Raw genomic sequence first — 15,158 nt, 5'->3', positions numbered from 1 at the left:
GCTTAGCAATATAAACCATTTGGAAAATAAGTTAAAAATCTGACAGAAATAAGGCAACAAAATTAATTTATATATATATATATATGTACACACACACACACATACACATATATATATATATGTATGTATGTATGCATCCAGGAATATCACCTATTTGCATTATGTACTTCTCACATACAATAACTTATTATCACATTAGAAATACTCTGGGTAACGTTAATGGGCCAAATTCACCTTCTTTGCCTTCCATAGTGTTGCACCTGCATACAGCAAAGATGGATTTGACACCTGGTCCTTCTTGATGACAATACTACATCGATTGCAGTATCAGAGAATAACCACTGAATGTCAGATACTACACCATTTTGAACTAGAGTATTGGTTTGCTTTTTATATTACACAAAGTAGTTTATTGCTTCTAATGACCAGAAGGTACCTTATGAAGACAGCTTAGATGTTGATAACACTTTTCATATACCTGTGTTATGGACCTTGAAACACTGAGGTTGGCAGATCACAATCATGAAGTTATTTTTCTTCTTTATTTGCTGTTTGTATTTTGATTTGCTGAATGCACATGCAACTAGTGATTTAACTGTGCCAGAAGTGATATGTCAAAAACATTTAGGAAAACTTACTGTTTTGTTTTACTGAAGTCAGGCATGAATGGCATGCAGTAGATTGCAAGGAAAAACCAAAAAGACATCCATTTCAAAAGGATATATAATGTCCATGCACATGTAAAATGCCTCTTACAAAAATCATTAATTTTTGTTAAAAGTGTGCCTTTTTGCTTCTTTTTATACAAGTGTACATGCAATTACCTGTCCAAGCTAAAACTATTTACAAAATTTCATAGTACAATACATCTTTTAAAGTGAATAATACATGAAAGGCCAATGTTTTCTGTTGTTTTGTAACACTGTACAAGATTAAAAATAAGGCATTATAATACAGGTTTATCACAAATTAAAAAAATGTTGTTTTTTCACTGTAATACAAAACTCTAACTTGAAAGAATATTATGGCTAAATAGTCCTCCTGCCTGGGCAGAACACATACAGAATCTGGACTTGCTAATGTAAAGAAAATGCATTCTTTCTGCTACAAGCAGGAATCCAACACAGGAAAATGATTCAAGCTGCTTGCTAATGTCTTCAGACTCTTCCAAGCACTGAAATGGCACAGGTCACATACTGTTTCCCCTCAAACAGTGACACCCAGCTACTTGATTTTGCCTGACAGATAAAACACAGGCAGAAGTGTGAAAGAGATTTTGGTGCATGACCTACTCTTGGTTAGGGTGTTGTAAAATATCCAGTTCAGCATTGACATTAGGCATTGCTATAACCCGAAGCAGAACTTGGCCTACAGAAGCTCAGCTCCTGACCTTTATGAGAATATTAAACTGGTGATTGCTGCAGGCCTTGTGGGTACATAAGGGGATGCAGATTCAGCCCTATAACAAGCCTTATAACAAGCTGAAGCTCTTGGTCTCACCTAGGGAAATAAGGGAAGATTTCTGTTTGTTTGGTGAAGACAAGGGAGTGTCACTAGCCACAGTGCAAAGCAGCTACAAAAAACTATGCTTTTTACAGGCTGAGTAAAATTGATTTCTAGTCAATGTAAATGGAATATGTTTGGAAATATCTAGCCAGTAATTCAATGGAATGCCACTTTGTAATCTCAGCAGAGAATAATAATTAAAAAAACATTTGAAGATAAAGGTAGTATAGGAACACTTAGAAATTAGCTCTCAAGTCTAAAGATCTCTGACAGTTATCTGCTTATATAAAGGATGAAAGACTTCAATTATTACTATTATCTGAAAGAGAGAACATGCAAACTGATGTGAAATACTGTGCTTGCTGTTGACAGACACTGACATGCCAAAATGGCATCACTTTGTTGTAGCACTTGTATCTGTTAATTGTTTCAAGCTAACAGCCTCATAAAACAGTGAACAGAAGTGCAGGAGGCAATTCTGCCCACAAATGAACAAGTTACTATCCTCAGATGAACACTGGGGACTTTTGGTTGCTGTGGGGCAGACCCTTGATGGGGCCACAACAAGGTTACCCAGGCAAAAGTTACAGCTCTTGACCAGAAAATTAATATATGCAAGACAGGAAATACAACTGCATGCAATAAGGTGGACTCAACACAAATCCCACAGAAATCCAGGGAAATCCTTCTGATGATATTCAGAGGTATTGGAGTGGGCCACATACCATCTTAGGACAATTGTCAATAACAATTTTGCTTGCAACCTTCTCTAATTTAGTAGAAGATGTGCATTTATGAGGTTTTTACAAGTATTACTTTCGTGTGTATTTCCCCTCTTTCCATGTATAAAACTTATTAAACATGTCAAAGAATGCAGAAGAGCTGAGAGATTAAATATGTCATTAAAAGCTGTCACACAAGAACTGAAATTAAACAAATGTAGACACAAGGAAAATGGGGAAAAAACTATATGAATAGGGAGGGAAAGCATAAAGATAAGAGCACAGCTTCATTATATCATTATTTCAATGGGCACTTAGCTTTCCTTGTTGAAATGGCTGCTGAATCCTGCCTGTCATTTTACATTGTATTTGACTAATTTGTGCCTTAGCTGAACTTCATAAATTTATACTGCTCAGTCCAGGACTACAAAGTAATATATAGTTTTGCCCATGGTAAAACCAGCAACAAAAACCAGCAACAAAAACCGTAATAAAAATACCAAACACATTAATGACAGGATAATTAAGTTAATGATAATAAACTTAATGTGAGTGATAAATTGGTCTATTTGAAGATGTCCCTGCCTATGGCAACAGGGTTGGAACTAGATGATCCTTAAGGTCCTTTCCAACCCAAAACATTCTATATATCTATGACCTAAAGTCTGGAAACTAATTCCAAATATACCAGCATTGATTCTGTAAGCTAGGACATACACACCATCTTGCCTGCAATACCAAGAAGCCATCCTGGTCCACTCAACCTGCTCTGGCAGGCAGAGACCTCCTCCAAAAATGTAGAATGAGAAGCTGATGATGGACTGTGCCTGCCTGATTCTTTCCATTCAACACGAAAAATATTCTTACAAAAGTCACATGCCTTGTTTGGCTGTTGGAAAAGAGGATCAAACTTTGAAAATCTTTGGACCAAATGTAATTAACTATCACCTGCCAATAATTTAAAAATGTTAATATGAATAATCCAAATTTACCTTGCTACATGATCTTCCACTGACATTATCTGGCTGGGAATGGGTCTGGGAAGGAGAGCTGTCACAAAAATATCAGCAGAGGGGACAATTTTTTTGTGCTCACTGTCCACTTAGTCAAAGAAACAATGGCAAGATTCCTATATCTTGAGCCTAATGGAAAGAACAACAAATAAGTAATTGCATTGAAATCTTTTGGGTGGGCCAATGGATGTGTTTGGTCGATGTGTTCACATACTACCCTATCTACTGCTAGGATCTGAAGATGGTTTTATTTCATTATTATCAGTGAAATTATACCAAATTCACTGAATTCAAAAATGTAGCATGGGCTCTTTGATAGAGGAACTAAGGGATTAATGCTATTGCACATAATGCTTTCCAACTTGGTTAAATATTTAATTTTCCCTGTGATGATTTAGTTCTCATAAACCTGTTAGAGAACATAACTAAGCAGTGTGCTTTACATGAATACCACTGATTCAGTTCAGTTATGTAAATATTTGTTCTTTTAAATCTGTATTCTCTACATGTATATTTTTAAAATTATTTCAACATCTCAAAACTAGAAATAAATTATTCTAGAAGAACATCTGTGAACTGGGTAGCTCTTAGGGGAGATAAATAAATGCAGTAATTTTTTTCAGCTCAGTCAGGGTGCATATTACCTGTACAGCACAATTAGGAAGCACTTCTCAGGTTTTTATAGTCACTTTAATCATAAGACTGACTTTGCCAGGTTTGTAATGAAGCACCTAGCAGGCAGGGCACATAAAAATTAATTTAAAACTCTCCTGAAAAACGCTGGAGCCCCACAGTATCCTGATGTGGAGAACAGAAATTCCTGCAACATTTCTTTAACCATTTGCGTCTACTGACATTGTGCTGTACATACTTTTAACACAAAAAATTACTGCTCCAATGCAAAAGCTGATAAAAAGGGACTCTCTCAGAACCTTCTTTCCACTGAAATCTGTAACAAAATAGGCCCACCAAAGGGAAGTATGACAGTTAGTACATGAAGAAGTACATGTACTACTGTACAATCTATACAACTTCTGCATTCTGGGATGGGGTTTTTAGTTTGGTTGGTTGTTTTGGGGTTTTTTGGGGGGTTTTTTTTTGGCTTTTGTTGTTGTTGGTTTTTGATCTTAGCTTTTTTTTTTTTTTTCTTTGGGGGTGTTGGGTGGATTGTTTTGCTTGTTAAAAGGAAGTTTTGCATGCTTTTAGACAATGTAAAATTTTACTTCTCTTTTGGAAAGCAACTGAGGTTAGCTAGCCTGTGAATCCCCGTCAGGACAATATGGCACATGGAGCACATGTCCCTCAGCAGGATGACCTTCAACTGCTCCCACCTCGACTATGGAACTGCACTCCACATTTCACATCTGGATCATCATTTCAGTATCAAAGCATAAGCAATATGATATGGGCAGCAGCAGAGAAAATCAGCCACAATATATTCCTTTTTATGCAGATTAAGAGCAGGCCTCGCTCTCCTGGCACATTTAGCAGTGCTTCTCACTTGGCAAAGTTTGACTGTGCTTGTTTCTCAGAATTATAGCTTTCTATAATTGTACAGCTTTGAAGAGTGAGTCTGGATAGAATCAAGGTATAATAAAACTGTGGCATAAATTTAAAAATCAGTTAATATATAAAACGATGTTGGCAAACATACAAATGTCACAAAACTAGCAACAGGATGTTTGCCACCAGTACAGGACTATTCTTTGAGCTGTTTAGAATGGTAAATCCTGGACTTGAGCCACAGGACTTGTGCTATTTCTAAAAGCCTGAAATAATACCATCCTTCTGCTCTTCAGTAAAATCAGCACTGTACATACAGGAATGTTTCTATATTGCATAAGCATATTGCTGTGCTTGCAGGGTGGCTCCTCTGTCTTGCACAAAGTCAAATGACCTACAAAGAGGCAGCTAATTCTATGCTCTACCACTCTTGTATTTTTTTAATGGAGATAATACATATTGTTCTTTTGCCTAAACTTTAAGCTCTGTGGTTTATCTACTTTATATCCTAGTGTAATGGTTTGATTGAAAGCTTTTGGAAATTTTTGGAGCATGCAAGGAGAACTTAAAAAATGTATAGGGTTCTGTAATTAGCTGAATCCAGTCTTCATTAATCTGCCATTGACAGCATGATAAACACTGTTCTCATTGCATTAATTCATGCACTGGGAGCACAGTTTCTCAAAGTCTTGCTGTAGCCCTGGAGAGTCTCCAGGCATCCCACATTCCATGGCTGAATGCAGCTTTGCTAATCCCAGGCCCAACAATTCTGGCTATGACAGGAAGAGAAATCTCTTTGCTATATCACTGCAGGTGGATGTGTAAATAAATACACACTTTTATGTTCATCTCTATAAATATCTATTAAGTCTACACAGAACTGTTTGTATGTGTGTGTATATATAGATTAAAACATATATACACACACACATAAATAATTGCTTGCACATTTATCTAATTTTTTTCATTTACTGTTTAAAAATGCCAAGAAAATATGCCTCATTTCCGGAAAATCCCGTTTTGACTTTTCATAACAGAATTGCTAGCCCTTATATGTTCCATCCCAAGAGTTCATTACACAGTCCCCACGTTCTCTTTGGTTGGGTTGTAGTGGTCCTTCGTTCATGACATGGCCTACGACCTCTGACTTCTTGGTAAAAACCCAGGCAACCATTGCTCTCCAAGTTCACTGCAAGTGGCACAACCAAATCTCCCGTGTTCTATGCCTCCTTCACAGCTGGCACAGAAGGAAGATAATGCAGTGTTTGGTTTGTGTGAGTGGCAGATGCTTGACCTGCTCCATGAGCAGGTTTTGCAGTAAAGCTAGCGGCTGAGGACACCGATGGACAGCTGGTGCCCAGTTTTGTTTGAATGTTTGCTCTCCCATAAGGGTACATTTTCCGCTCTAGGTTTAAAGACCTTGTTTGGGAATTATTTCCATCAGCCTTTCCTTCCAGGAAATAGGTCAACATTTCACCTTTTCCCTTTACACTGACTTTACCCCTGCACACGAATTCGTAGCTGCATCTTTTTAATATCCGCTGAACTTCTTCCGTCACCTGGAGACAGAAAACAAACAAACCTTGTTACTTTTTTCTGTTCATGTAATTGCCCACCCCTTTCCATTTTACTTCTTGGTCATGAAATATGCAGAAACAGCTGCTCTCAGGCTCACTTAGAATTTTGTTTGAGAAGTAAAGATCACTGATAAAACTGGACTCTGAGAGGCAGAATTTCTGGTCTTGAGTTAAATAAATACACAGACAGATTAAGCTCTGTCCAACAGAAATATGTAACCAAATTGTAAGCTGTATCAGTTCCAGTGATGTTAATTTATTGCAGAAGACCTTTGGATCCCTGGAGGTTAGGCAGGTATTTTGGATAAATTACTGGAGGTGTTCATTGAGCTTTTGTGAGGAACACCATAGGTGCTAGTAAGTAGAACAACAATGTTCTCTGTCTGTGTCACCTCTCCAATCCAATGTATCCAAGCAATTTTTAGAGCTACATAAAACAAAGATGCAAATGAACAGAGATCCTTTCCTTGGAGGTCTTATTTAAGCAAAATTTCTACAGCACAAAGACTGGCATTAGCATTCTCAGGCTTACCTCCAACTGTGTGCAATGAAGCAGAGAAATCTTGTTTCTTCTGATAGCAAATGATTTATTTGATGATTTAATTCCCTCTAAGGAGTGAAGTGTACAAGATGGAAAACAACTATACCTCTGATGATGAGTCATCTGGAGAGTGTTGCCCTCTCCATAAGAACAAAGCGAGGCTGCATTCTCTAAGTGTTCTTGAAAATGCAACCGCATACAACAGGAGGTATGTAAAGTTTGCAAAATTGTCTTAGAATGCACTCACCTGAATCTTCCCCTGCACTCCAGTGCTATCCATCCGGCTGGCAACGTTCACAGTGTTCCCCCAGATATCATACTGTGGTCTTCTGGCTCCAATGACTCCTGCCACTACCGGCCCAACATTAATACCTAAAATTAAACAGCAAGTTTGGTTTTCACTACAGAGTATTATCCAAAGGAAACATGAATCCTGCAAAACAGATCTGGCACAAGTGTCCTAGCATTTTTTTTTTGTAATACAGTAATGTATGTTAACATCATAAAAATGAGTCAAGGGAGATTTAGGTTGGATGTCAGGCAGTTTTTTTCACCCAAAGGGGGACTGAGCACTGGAACAAACTCTGCAGGGAAATGGTCACAGCAATAAGCTTGGCAGAACTCAAGAAGCATTTGGACAATTTTCTCAGGCACATGGTGTGACTTTTGGGCTACCCTGTGCAGGGCCAGGAATTGGGCTTGATGATTCTGATGGGTCCCTTACATATTCTATGGTCCCTCAGCATATTCATGATTTTATGATTAAATTAATCCAAAGTGGACTTCTGCATTTTTAAAAGTCTAGAAACACAACAAAGACATTCCTTGAGATATCTTCTTGGAAATGTAATATGATAGACAACATAAAAATTTGATTCTTCTGTGGATTTTGTTTGTTTAAAGAAAGGAAGAAAAGCGGTGGTAGTGCAGAGTTTAGCTGAAAATGGGACAAACTGTTAAAGATCTTTAATTGTTTCCTATAACTTCCACTGCAATTGCACATATAAAGCCTTTTAAAGGAGGTTTTCCATGTGGAACAGAAATAGGATTGGGGTAAGGGAAAAGTGTCAGGTTGGTTGGTAGCACCAGACAACTCAGATCCCAGAGACAGTGGAAGATGACAAAAGTATATGAAAATGGCTAAAGCATAATTTTTTTGGAAACTGCAGAGCTCAATTCTACATTTCTGACTGATTTCAACATCTTGTTTGGAAGATAAAAGAGGATGTTCCTTCTGAGTGCCCTGAAGAGCTGCAGATACTAAACCCTGCATGAGATTCTCTGCAAGGGCTTTCCTAGGCAATTTACACAGAAGAATGAGGGTTAGATATTTGATCCTCTGTGATCCTGGAAAGACAAGTTATAACAGAGTTCAAAGAGAATTTGGGGTTTATAATTATTAGGATGTACAGGAGGTCAAAGATGTATTACTCTCCTATTGCTGCCTTTGATGTCTTTGGTCTTTCTCAATCTTCCATTGCTAGCAACCTGAGTTTTCCTGTTGTCCAGCCCATCCTCACAAGTCAGCCATGAAAATATGTAGAAAAAGAAGATGGAGAAAATGATCAGTGTTAGAATATGCAATGAAATGAGAACAGCAGTGGAAGTACCACTGGAGAGGAGCAGGATACATGAAGAAAGGGAAGCAGGGAAACTTGATCTCAAAGAAAACTGAGAAAAATGAGTGGTAAGACATGTAATAACATGTAAAGGATTGCATGGGAAGGGTTGCATTGTGCAGACCAGAGGACTTGATTTGTTGGAGAGAACAGGACTGGTTAAGGTGATTTGGCATCTGTGGAAAAAAACCTCCCATTGCACTTTTAATGCCAACAAAGCTTTTGCAGATGCAACTTAAAGTAATACAGTAAGACCCAATTTTCAGCAGCTTAGCAATGCAAAGCAGTGTAAGTCACAAGATTGTGTGCATTCATAATATTGTATAAAATTAAAGGTACACTTTCCTTTTCAGGGTGCACAGATTAAGCAAATACACTGGAACTGGAGGGAATTACAGTTCCTTAATACTAATGCACACCATCCAGACTGCTGACCTTTTACATGGATGTGGCTCTCTCACTAATGGAGAATTTTCAGTTTTAATCATGAGTGCAGGACAGGTAATCCTTTGCTGACAGCACAGGAAAAGCCAACGAAAAACAATCTTCTGCTTGTGTGATAAATGTAGAAACGTGACTTACCAACTCGTAGCACAAAGTCATTGTAAGACTGATAGTTGATTTCATCAAGAACGTCAAACATCTCTATTGCAAAATCTGCCAGTGTACTCAGATGGGAATAAATTGATTTTTTAGCCTAGAAACAAAATAGTGTTGCACATTAGATTTGTATGGTACTGAGATGCAGGTTAAATACTAAAGTGAAAAATAATGAGAAGTTCAAACAGATGCCTTAAGAAAAGAATCTAACCAATTTTTCTTTTTGTGAAAGGAAACTTTTGATAGTAGCTGCAGCACATGCTTTCTTTATTTCTGCTATTTTTTTCCTTCTCTCTCTCCTTTTGATTTCTGGGAAGAATGGAAAGCAAAGTTCCCATGGTAAAGTGGTTCTGTTGCTAGAGAGCTACAGATGTTTGTTTTGAGTGTGGCAGGGAATATAACCTGCTTTCTTACAAAACTACTTTGCCTGATGATTATTAATAACTATAGTTTCTGCCCTCTTGTCCCTTTGGGGCTTTTGCTGGCTCCCAGCTTCCATGGGGTGCATGCTGTTCCTATTGACAAAACTCCTGTTAGGTTTAATCCTGTGAATTTCAGAACACCCCAATGTTTTCCCATTCCAGGCAAGTTGAAGGGAGCTGTTATCAAATGTATCTAAACAAACTAATGGTTTTTGCCCAAAAGGGATCAAATGAGATGGTGAAGTATTAACCTGTAAATAGAACCCCAAACATAAGAAAATAATTTTTACAACTTCAGTCTAATTAAATTGTGCAACAAATTTTCAGAGGATATTGTGGATTCCCGAACTTAGCAAGGTTCTAACATAGTTCTCAAGATCAGGAAAGAAATATTTGCTACAAAGTAGTAAAAAAATCTAAGCAGCATATTATTGGAAAGTACAAAAGAAAGGTTTGCATATTTGTTCTGTAACTCCTGCTCTCCCCCCAGGATCTAACCTTGGTTAGTTAAAGAGAGGTTACTAGAATAAACCTTTGACTCAACTCAGTATGACTGTTCTTATGTTCTGCTCTTATTAGAATAGAAATATGAATTTTTGAACAAATTTGCAGAGTGAAAGTGGGCTAAAGGTAGGATATGGTGAAAGAAATGCAGGGTCAGTGGCAGCTTCTGTAGGGTGTTACACAACAGGACTGTGCAAGCTGGCATGAGATGAAAGCTTGCTGAGGTTTTGCCATGATAGCGAGATTTTAAAAATGCAGTGCTGAACAGTGACTGAAAAACCTGAGAAACAGGTTGCTATTTCCTTCATTCACCTCAGTTTGAAAGGGTTGCTTCATGTCCCAAACCAGGACATGTGGCTAGGAAATTTACAAAAAATTATGAAAGTCATCCTTGTGCCAGTCCCAGTTGTCAGGAAGGGTATTTTTATTTACCTGTCTGGATGTCTAGCATTCTGCTCCTTGCAGTGTGAACTAGCTACTTCTACTGCTTTCCAGAACTACCAAAACAAAGGAAGAAGCTTAAAGAGCTGATGGATATACTTCCAACAGACAAGGAAAAAACAATCAATGTCTGGAGCAGGGAGAGAGCAGTGCATGATTTTATTTGATTTCTGATCTTTATGTTTCCTCTCTTCCCTTTCTTTGCTGTCTGATGAATGTTCTGTTTTCCTGCAATGCCCTTCAGGATTGCATCAGAAAGGACTGGCGACAAATACTGAGGGTGCTGCAGGTGACAGATGCCTCTCAATAGGACTAGGGCAAACTCTCTTGAACCTGCACTGAAGAGCACCACAAGGTTAGGACCCTGGTGAAGTCAAGATCCTGGTAAAATACAGATACAATTAATTTATATTGTGCAAAAGATCTACAAAGAGCTTTGTGTGCAAAGATCTACAAAGTTTTGTGTGCTGGCCTGCTGATATAACTGGCAAGCAATTATTTATTTAAACATCAAAGTAGTTACTGGAAAGACTGCCCAGAGCATCACAGCAAAGTCACTGTGACAGAGGCAGTCTGCATTCACTGCAGTCACCTGCTGAAGCCAAGGTGCAGAAACAGGAGGGCAGTAAAATATGGGATTTAAATACTTAACTTCATTAGGGTACTGGGCTCTTAAGTGTGTAAATATCCCCAGTCAAGAGCACAATTAACCCCATCACTGCTTCCTGTTCATGTCCAAATTCTAGTATGAAATTAGTGATTCACAATCAGAGGCTGTGTGAGATTTTTTTGTCAAACCAGGCACACTCCTGGCATAGGGCAGACCAGGGGCTCTTGAGTGTCTTATGGCTCCCCATGGGCACATATGAATCCATAGGACAGCCCTGGGACTGTGTGAAACTGGCAGTGATTGTGCATTACAGGCCAGCCAAGATTATCAGACTTCTAATATACAGGTATATGCTGAAGAACTACTGGGAAACTGGCAAAAGGATGTGAGTAATTTCTATTCATTTGCATCACATGAACAGTAGGGAGACATCACAGAAGAACTTAAACCCTAAGTTAGAGTAAAAAATTATTGTCTGTTTCATAGGAAATATTTTTTTTCTGGAATAGAGAATTTTTAATAAAATATATATATATATATATATATAAAAAATATAAAAGTTTGCCCCAAGATTTAAAAGGAAGAGTGAGTACTATATAAGATCTTCTGCAGTGATTTAAAATGCATTACTATCATAAGCTCAGAGCAGTATCTTCTGTACTGGACTAACTCAGCTGACCCTTCACTCAACAACTATAAAATACAAGAGACAAACATGTTTAGGTTTTGGAACATATGCTGCCAAAGTTACCCAATAACACACTTGTTTTGAGGATTATAGTTCAAAGAGCATTTATACCAGACACAAAAGTATGCCACTGCCTGTTTGCCTCAGATCACACACTGAAAAAATTCTAAAGATCAGTGTTTTTTCCCTGTCTCATGACTCATGAGTCAAACATTTTAGGATAAACAGATTTTTAAAAATATCTTTTTTTTTTTTTTTTGTGATGTATAGATTTCTAGGAATGATACAAAGGAAGGCATCAGCTGGAAATACTTTGCAGACCAGAAGAATAGTTGTGTGATATACTCCAACATGATTCTAACCATTGATTTAAATGTGGTCTTGTATTTTATTTAATTAGCAAAGATAATTGTTTCTAAAAAGTCCACAGGGCATCTTCTGGCCTTTTTTGCTTTTTGCCTTCTAATTTTATATTACTTTGCAATGCTAAACCATATGCACTAATGTATTCAACATATGTCTACAACATATGTACATGTATATCAGAACAAGGGAGAAGTGTCTGAAAGCTCTGGGCAGATGAGGTGAATGAATTGCTTTAATTTTCATGCTATTCTTGTATTATAAATTTTATAAAATTTTAATGTTTTAGTTTTATTAGTATGATTAACATGCATAGTATACTCTGTATTTAATATAATGCCCACAGGGTTTTCTGACTTTCCAGATGCTTCTTGGAAATCTAGGAAATCTCTATTCCAAGATAGTGTGTAAAGGTAAGAATAACTCTCAGGGGTAGTGATGAGGATACAGAAGAACTGTGCCCCAGAGTTAGTGGTTTTGAAATGACTTTGACATTTTTTATTGCAGAGTATTTAAAGCAGTAAATAGAATGCTAATGGTAGAGACCAAGAAGAGCTGATTTGGAGGGACCAGGTACAGTGCAGAACTGTACCTAGCACAAAGTTCCTGCCCATGATGGGGGTTGGGAGAGGATGTTTATTTTATTTGTATATGTCAATATTAAAAAATATGTGTAAAAATTGCATTTTAATATTCTTCTGCTAGCTTTGCAGCAATTCACTACACTAGAGACTACCTTTCCCTGCATCTTACAAGGCCATGTAAGATAACAGGTTTGGAACAATACCACTCTGATTTAGAGGCTTTTATACACCAGTTTGCAGGGAATTCAAAGCTGTAGACAATGAAATCACAAGTGAAGCAACATAAGCAAATGGCAGTTTTCCTTTTCTGGCTACAGCTGTTCTTTGGATTTCAAAATGTAAAGAAGTCATGCAAGTTATCAATAATTTTACAAAATTAGTTGTGTTCCTCTGGAAATTGAAGGAAAATGATTCCTTCACATAAGACTGTTATGTAAAATCTTCTTACCTTAGTTCCTGAAGTAGGTACAAGTCCCACAGCTGCCATATATGTACTTCCAATTGTCTTGATCTTTTCAATATCCTTATAATATTCTTTGTCCATAAGCTTTGTTTAAAACATAAAACTGTTAAATATTACATAATATTTTAGACAAGCAACCACAGTTATCAGACAATATGTGCAAGTTCATTAAACCATATCATATTTGCTAAGTTGAGTCTGGCCCACTTTGAGGTCACTGAAAAAACTGCAATTAACTTCTGTTTTTGATACTCTTACTATATTAGAGAAATTTTAGGTCAGATGCATGTGCATGAAAATACAAATTTGGCATTTTGGAGAAGCCCAGTGGACACCAGCTATGATTAAACAGGAGGTTTACAGTACTGTTTCATTAAATAGTTCAAGATACACTGATTTACTTCAGATAATCTCATTGATGGTTATTTGGTAGAACTGATATGGTCAAAAGACAAAGTGTTTAGACCTTACCTCATCAAAATCAGCAATAATTTCATTTAACAGGCGTAAACATTCCACTCCCATATTATTGCCATCCAATTCGATGTAGAAATCATTGAAATTTGGGATGGAAGCAAACATCACTCCCACTTGTGAATATGACTGGTAATAAAGGTCCTGTAGTTCATAAGCAGATGCAATTTTTATTTTAAAAGATTAATCTGAACTAAACATCATTATTACAATACTTATTCTACTGCTAAGCAATAGCTAGGACAAAGCCATCAGTTTTTCTAAAGAGAAAAACAGACTTCTTAAAATAATGTTGAAAGATGTCCTCACTCAAGACCACAATAGAAAATTAACACCTAAGGTTTTAAACCAATTTAAAACAACCTAGGGTTTTTTTCTGTTTGGACATAGAAGCAGTGAGCTGAAATTTGGAGAAAGTTTTAACAGTTATAGATGTTCTATTGTATGAGAAAAATAATTACATTTTTTCAATCTTGTTTTATAAGCAAAATAAGAGATGGACCAATTTTATCCTGCAGTACATAACTGGTCTCACTCCTTCAACTCTTTCCATGTGTTGTAGAGTCCTATATAATATAATGCTGTTCTGTATGGTAAGGTTTCTGATTAAAAATTTGGAAGGCTCAAAGAAAGCAAAATCACTTTTCTGTGGTTCAAATACTGACCCAAACTCTCAACAGCAATATCATGGACATTACAGCTGCTCCAGTCCTGAAGGTTTTCAGATGGTTTTCAGATGACCAGAAGGACTCTCATAAGGCCTTCCTGAACCAATATACTTAGTCACTGCAGCCTTTTATGTTAATCTGTCTCTTCCTTGAGTACATACAATTCTCTGTTTATAACTTTAAATAGATGGTTTTGGTAATGGTAGCATATTTTCCAGAACCAAAATGGTAATACATAAGTGTCTGGCAGCTCATACACCTCACCATTCAGAACCAAATTGAGCTCATGAAATACCGTGATAAATTCCAATATCCTGCATTGATTAGGAAAAAAAAAAAAAAAAAAAAAAGATTTACATGCAAGTACTTGGTTACATTGATGTTGAATGACGACCTTCCCTTATCCTGAATTTTATTAAAATTCTTCAGAGAAGGAGGACTATATAGCAAAACAAATAATCTCAAACTAATTCTTGAACACAAGTTTTTACAAAGCTACTTTTTTTACATGAACAATGTTTTTTCAAGCCTTTTTTGAAAACATACAGATGGAAGGTGGCTCTAACAACACCCATACAGTGTGCCTTTAAATTTTATCTTGGTTTACCATATTTCTTGGATTAGACATAAGAAAGTGCTGTGCAACATGGGCCGGCAACAGGTTGAAAAGAATTCTTTTATTATCCAGCTTGACTCTCTCCATATCATCTCTCTCTTCTTCTGCCTGTTGGGATAGAGGAAAAGAAAAACCTTTGCTAAATGCAAAAAATTTGGTGAGCCTATCAAATAGCTTCCATTAATTCATCCTTTGAAATTAAAATGAACAAAATGAAGGGTAGATTGAGAACAGTTCTCCTGCA

General features: G+C 37.0%; 1 protein-coding gene across 1 annotated transcript in view; it reads right to left on the bottom strand.

The window, feature by feature from the left end:
- Positions 1 to 3,321: 3,321 nt before the first annotated feature.
- The window catches only part of ADCY1 (adenylate cyclase 1), a 142,595-nt gene continuing 130,758 nt past the window's right edge, over positions 3,322 to 15,158 (bottom strand). The window contains exons 15-20 of the mRNA XM_056484082.1: positions 14,906 to 15,022; positions 13,628 to 13,774; positions 13,142 to 13,240; positions 9,064 to 9,178; positions 7,110 to 7,234; positions 3,322 to 6,303 (exon numbers count right to left, since the gene is read on the bottom strand). Of these exons, the coding sequence (XP_056340057.1) occupies positions 5,965 to 6,303; positions 7,110 to 7,234; positions 9,064 to 9,178; positions 13,142 to 13,240; positions 13,628 to 13,774; positions 14,906 to 15,022 (942 nt within the window). The 3' untranslated portion in view covers positions 3,322 to 5,964. The remainder of the gene's footprint in view (positions 6,304 to 7,109; positions 7,235 to 9,063; positions 9,179 to 13,141; positions 13,241 to 13,627; positions 13,775 to 14,905; positions 15,023 to 15,158) is intronic.

This window comes from Oenanthe melanoleuca, chromosome 2, assembly GCF_029582105.1.
Source record: "Oenanthe melanoleuca isolate GR-GAL-2019-014 chromosome 2, OMel1.0, whole genome shotgun sequence".
In the NCBI taxonomy this organism is placed as follows: Eukaryota; Metazoa; Chordata; class Aves; order Passeriformes; family Muscicapidae; genus Oenanthe; species Oenanthe melanoleuca.
This window is presented reverse-complemented; position numbering and strand designations above follow the sequence as displayed.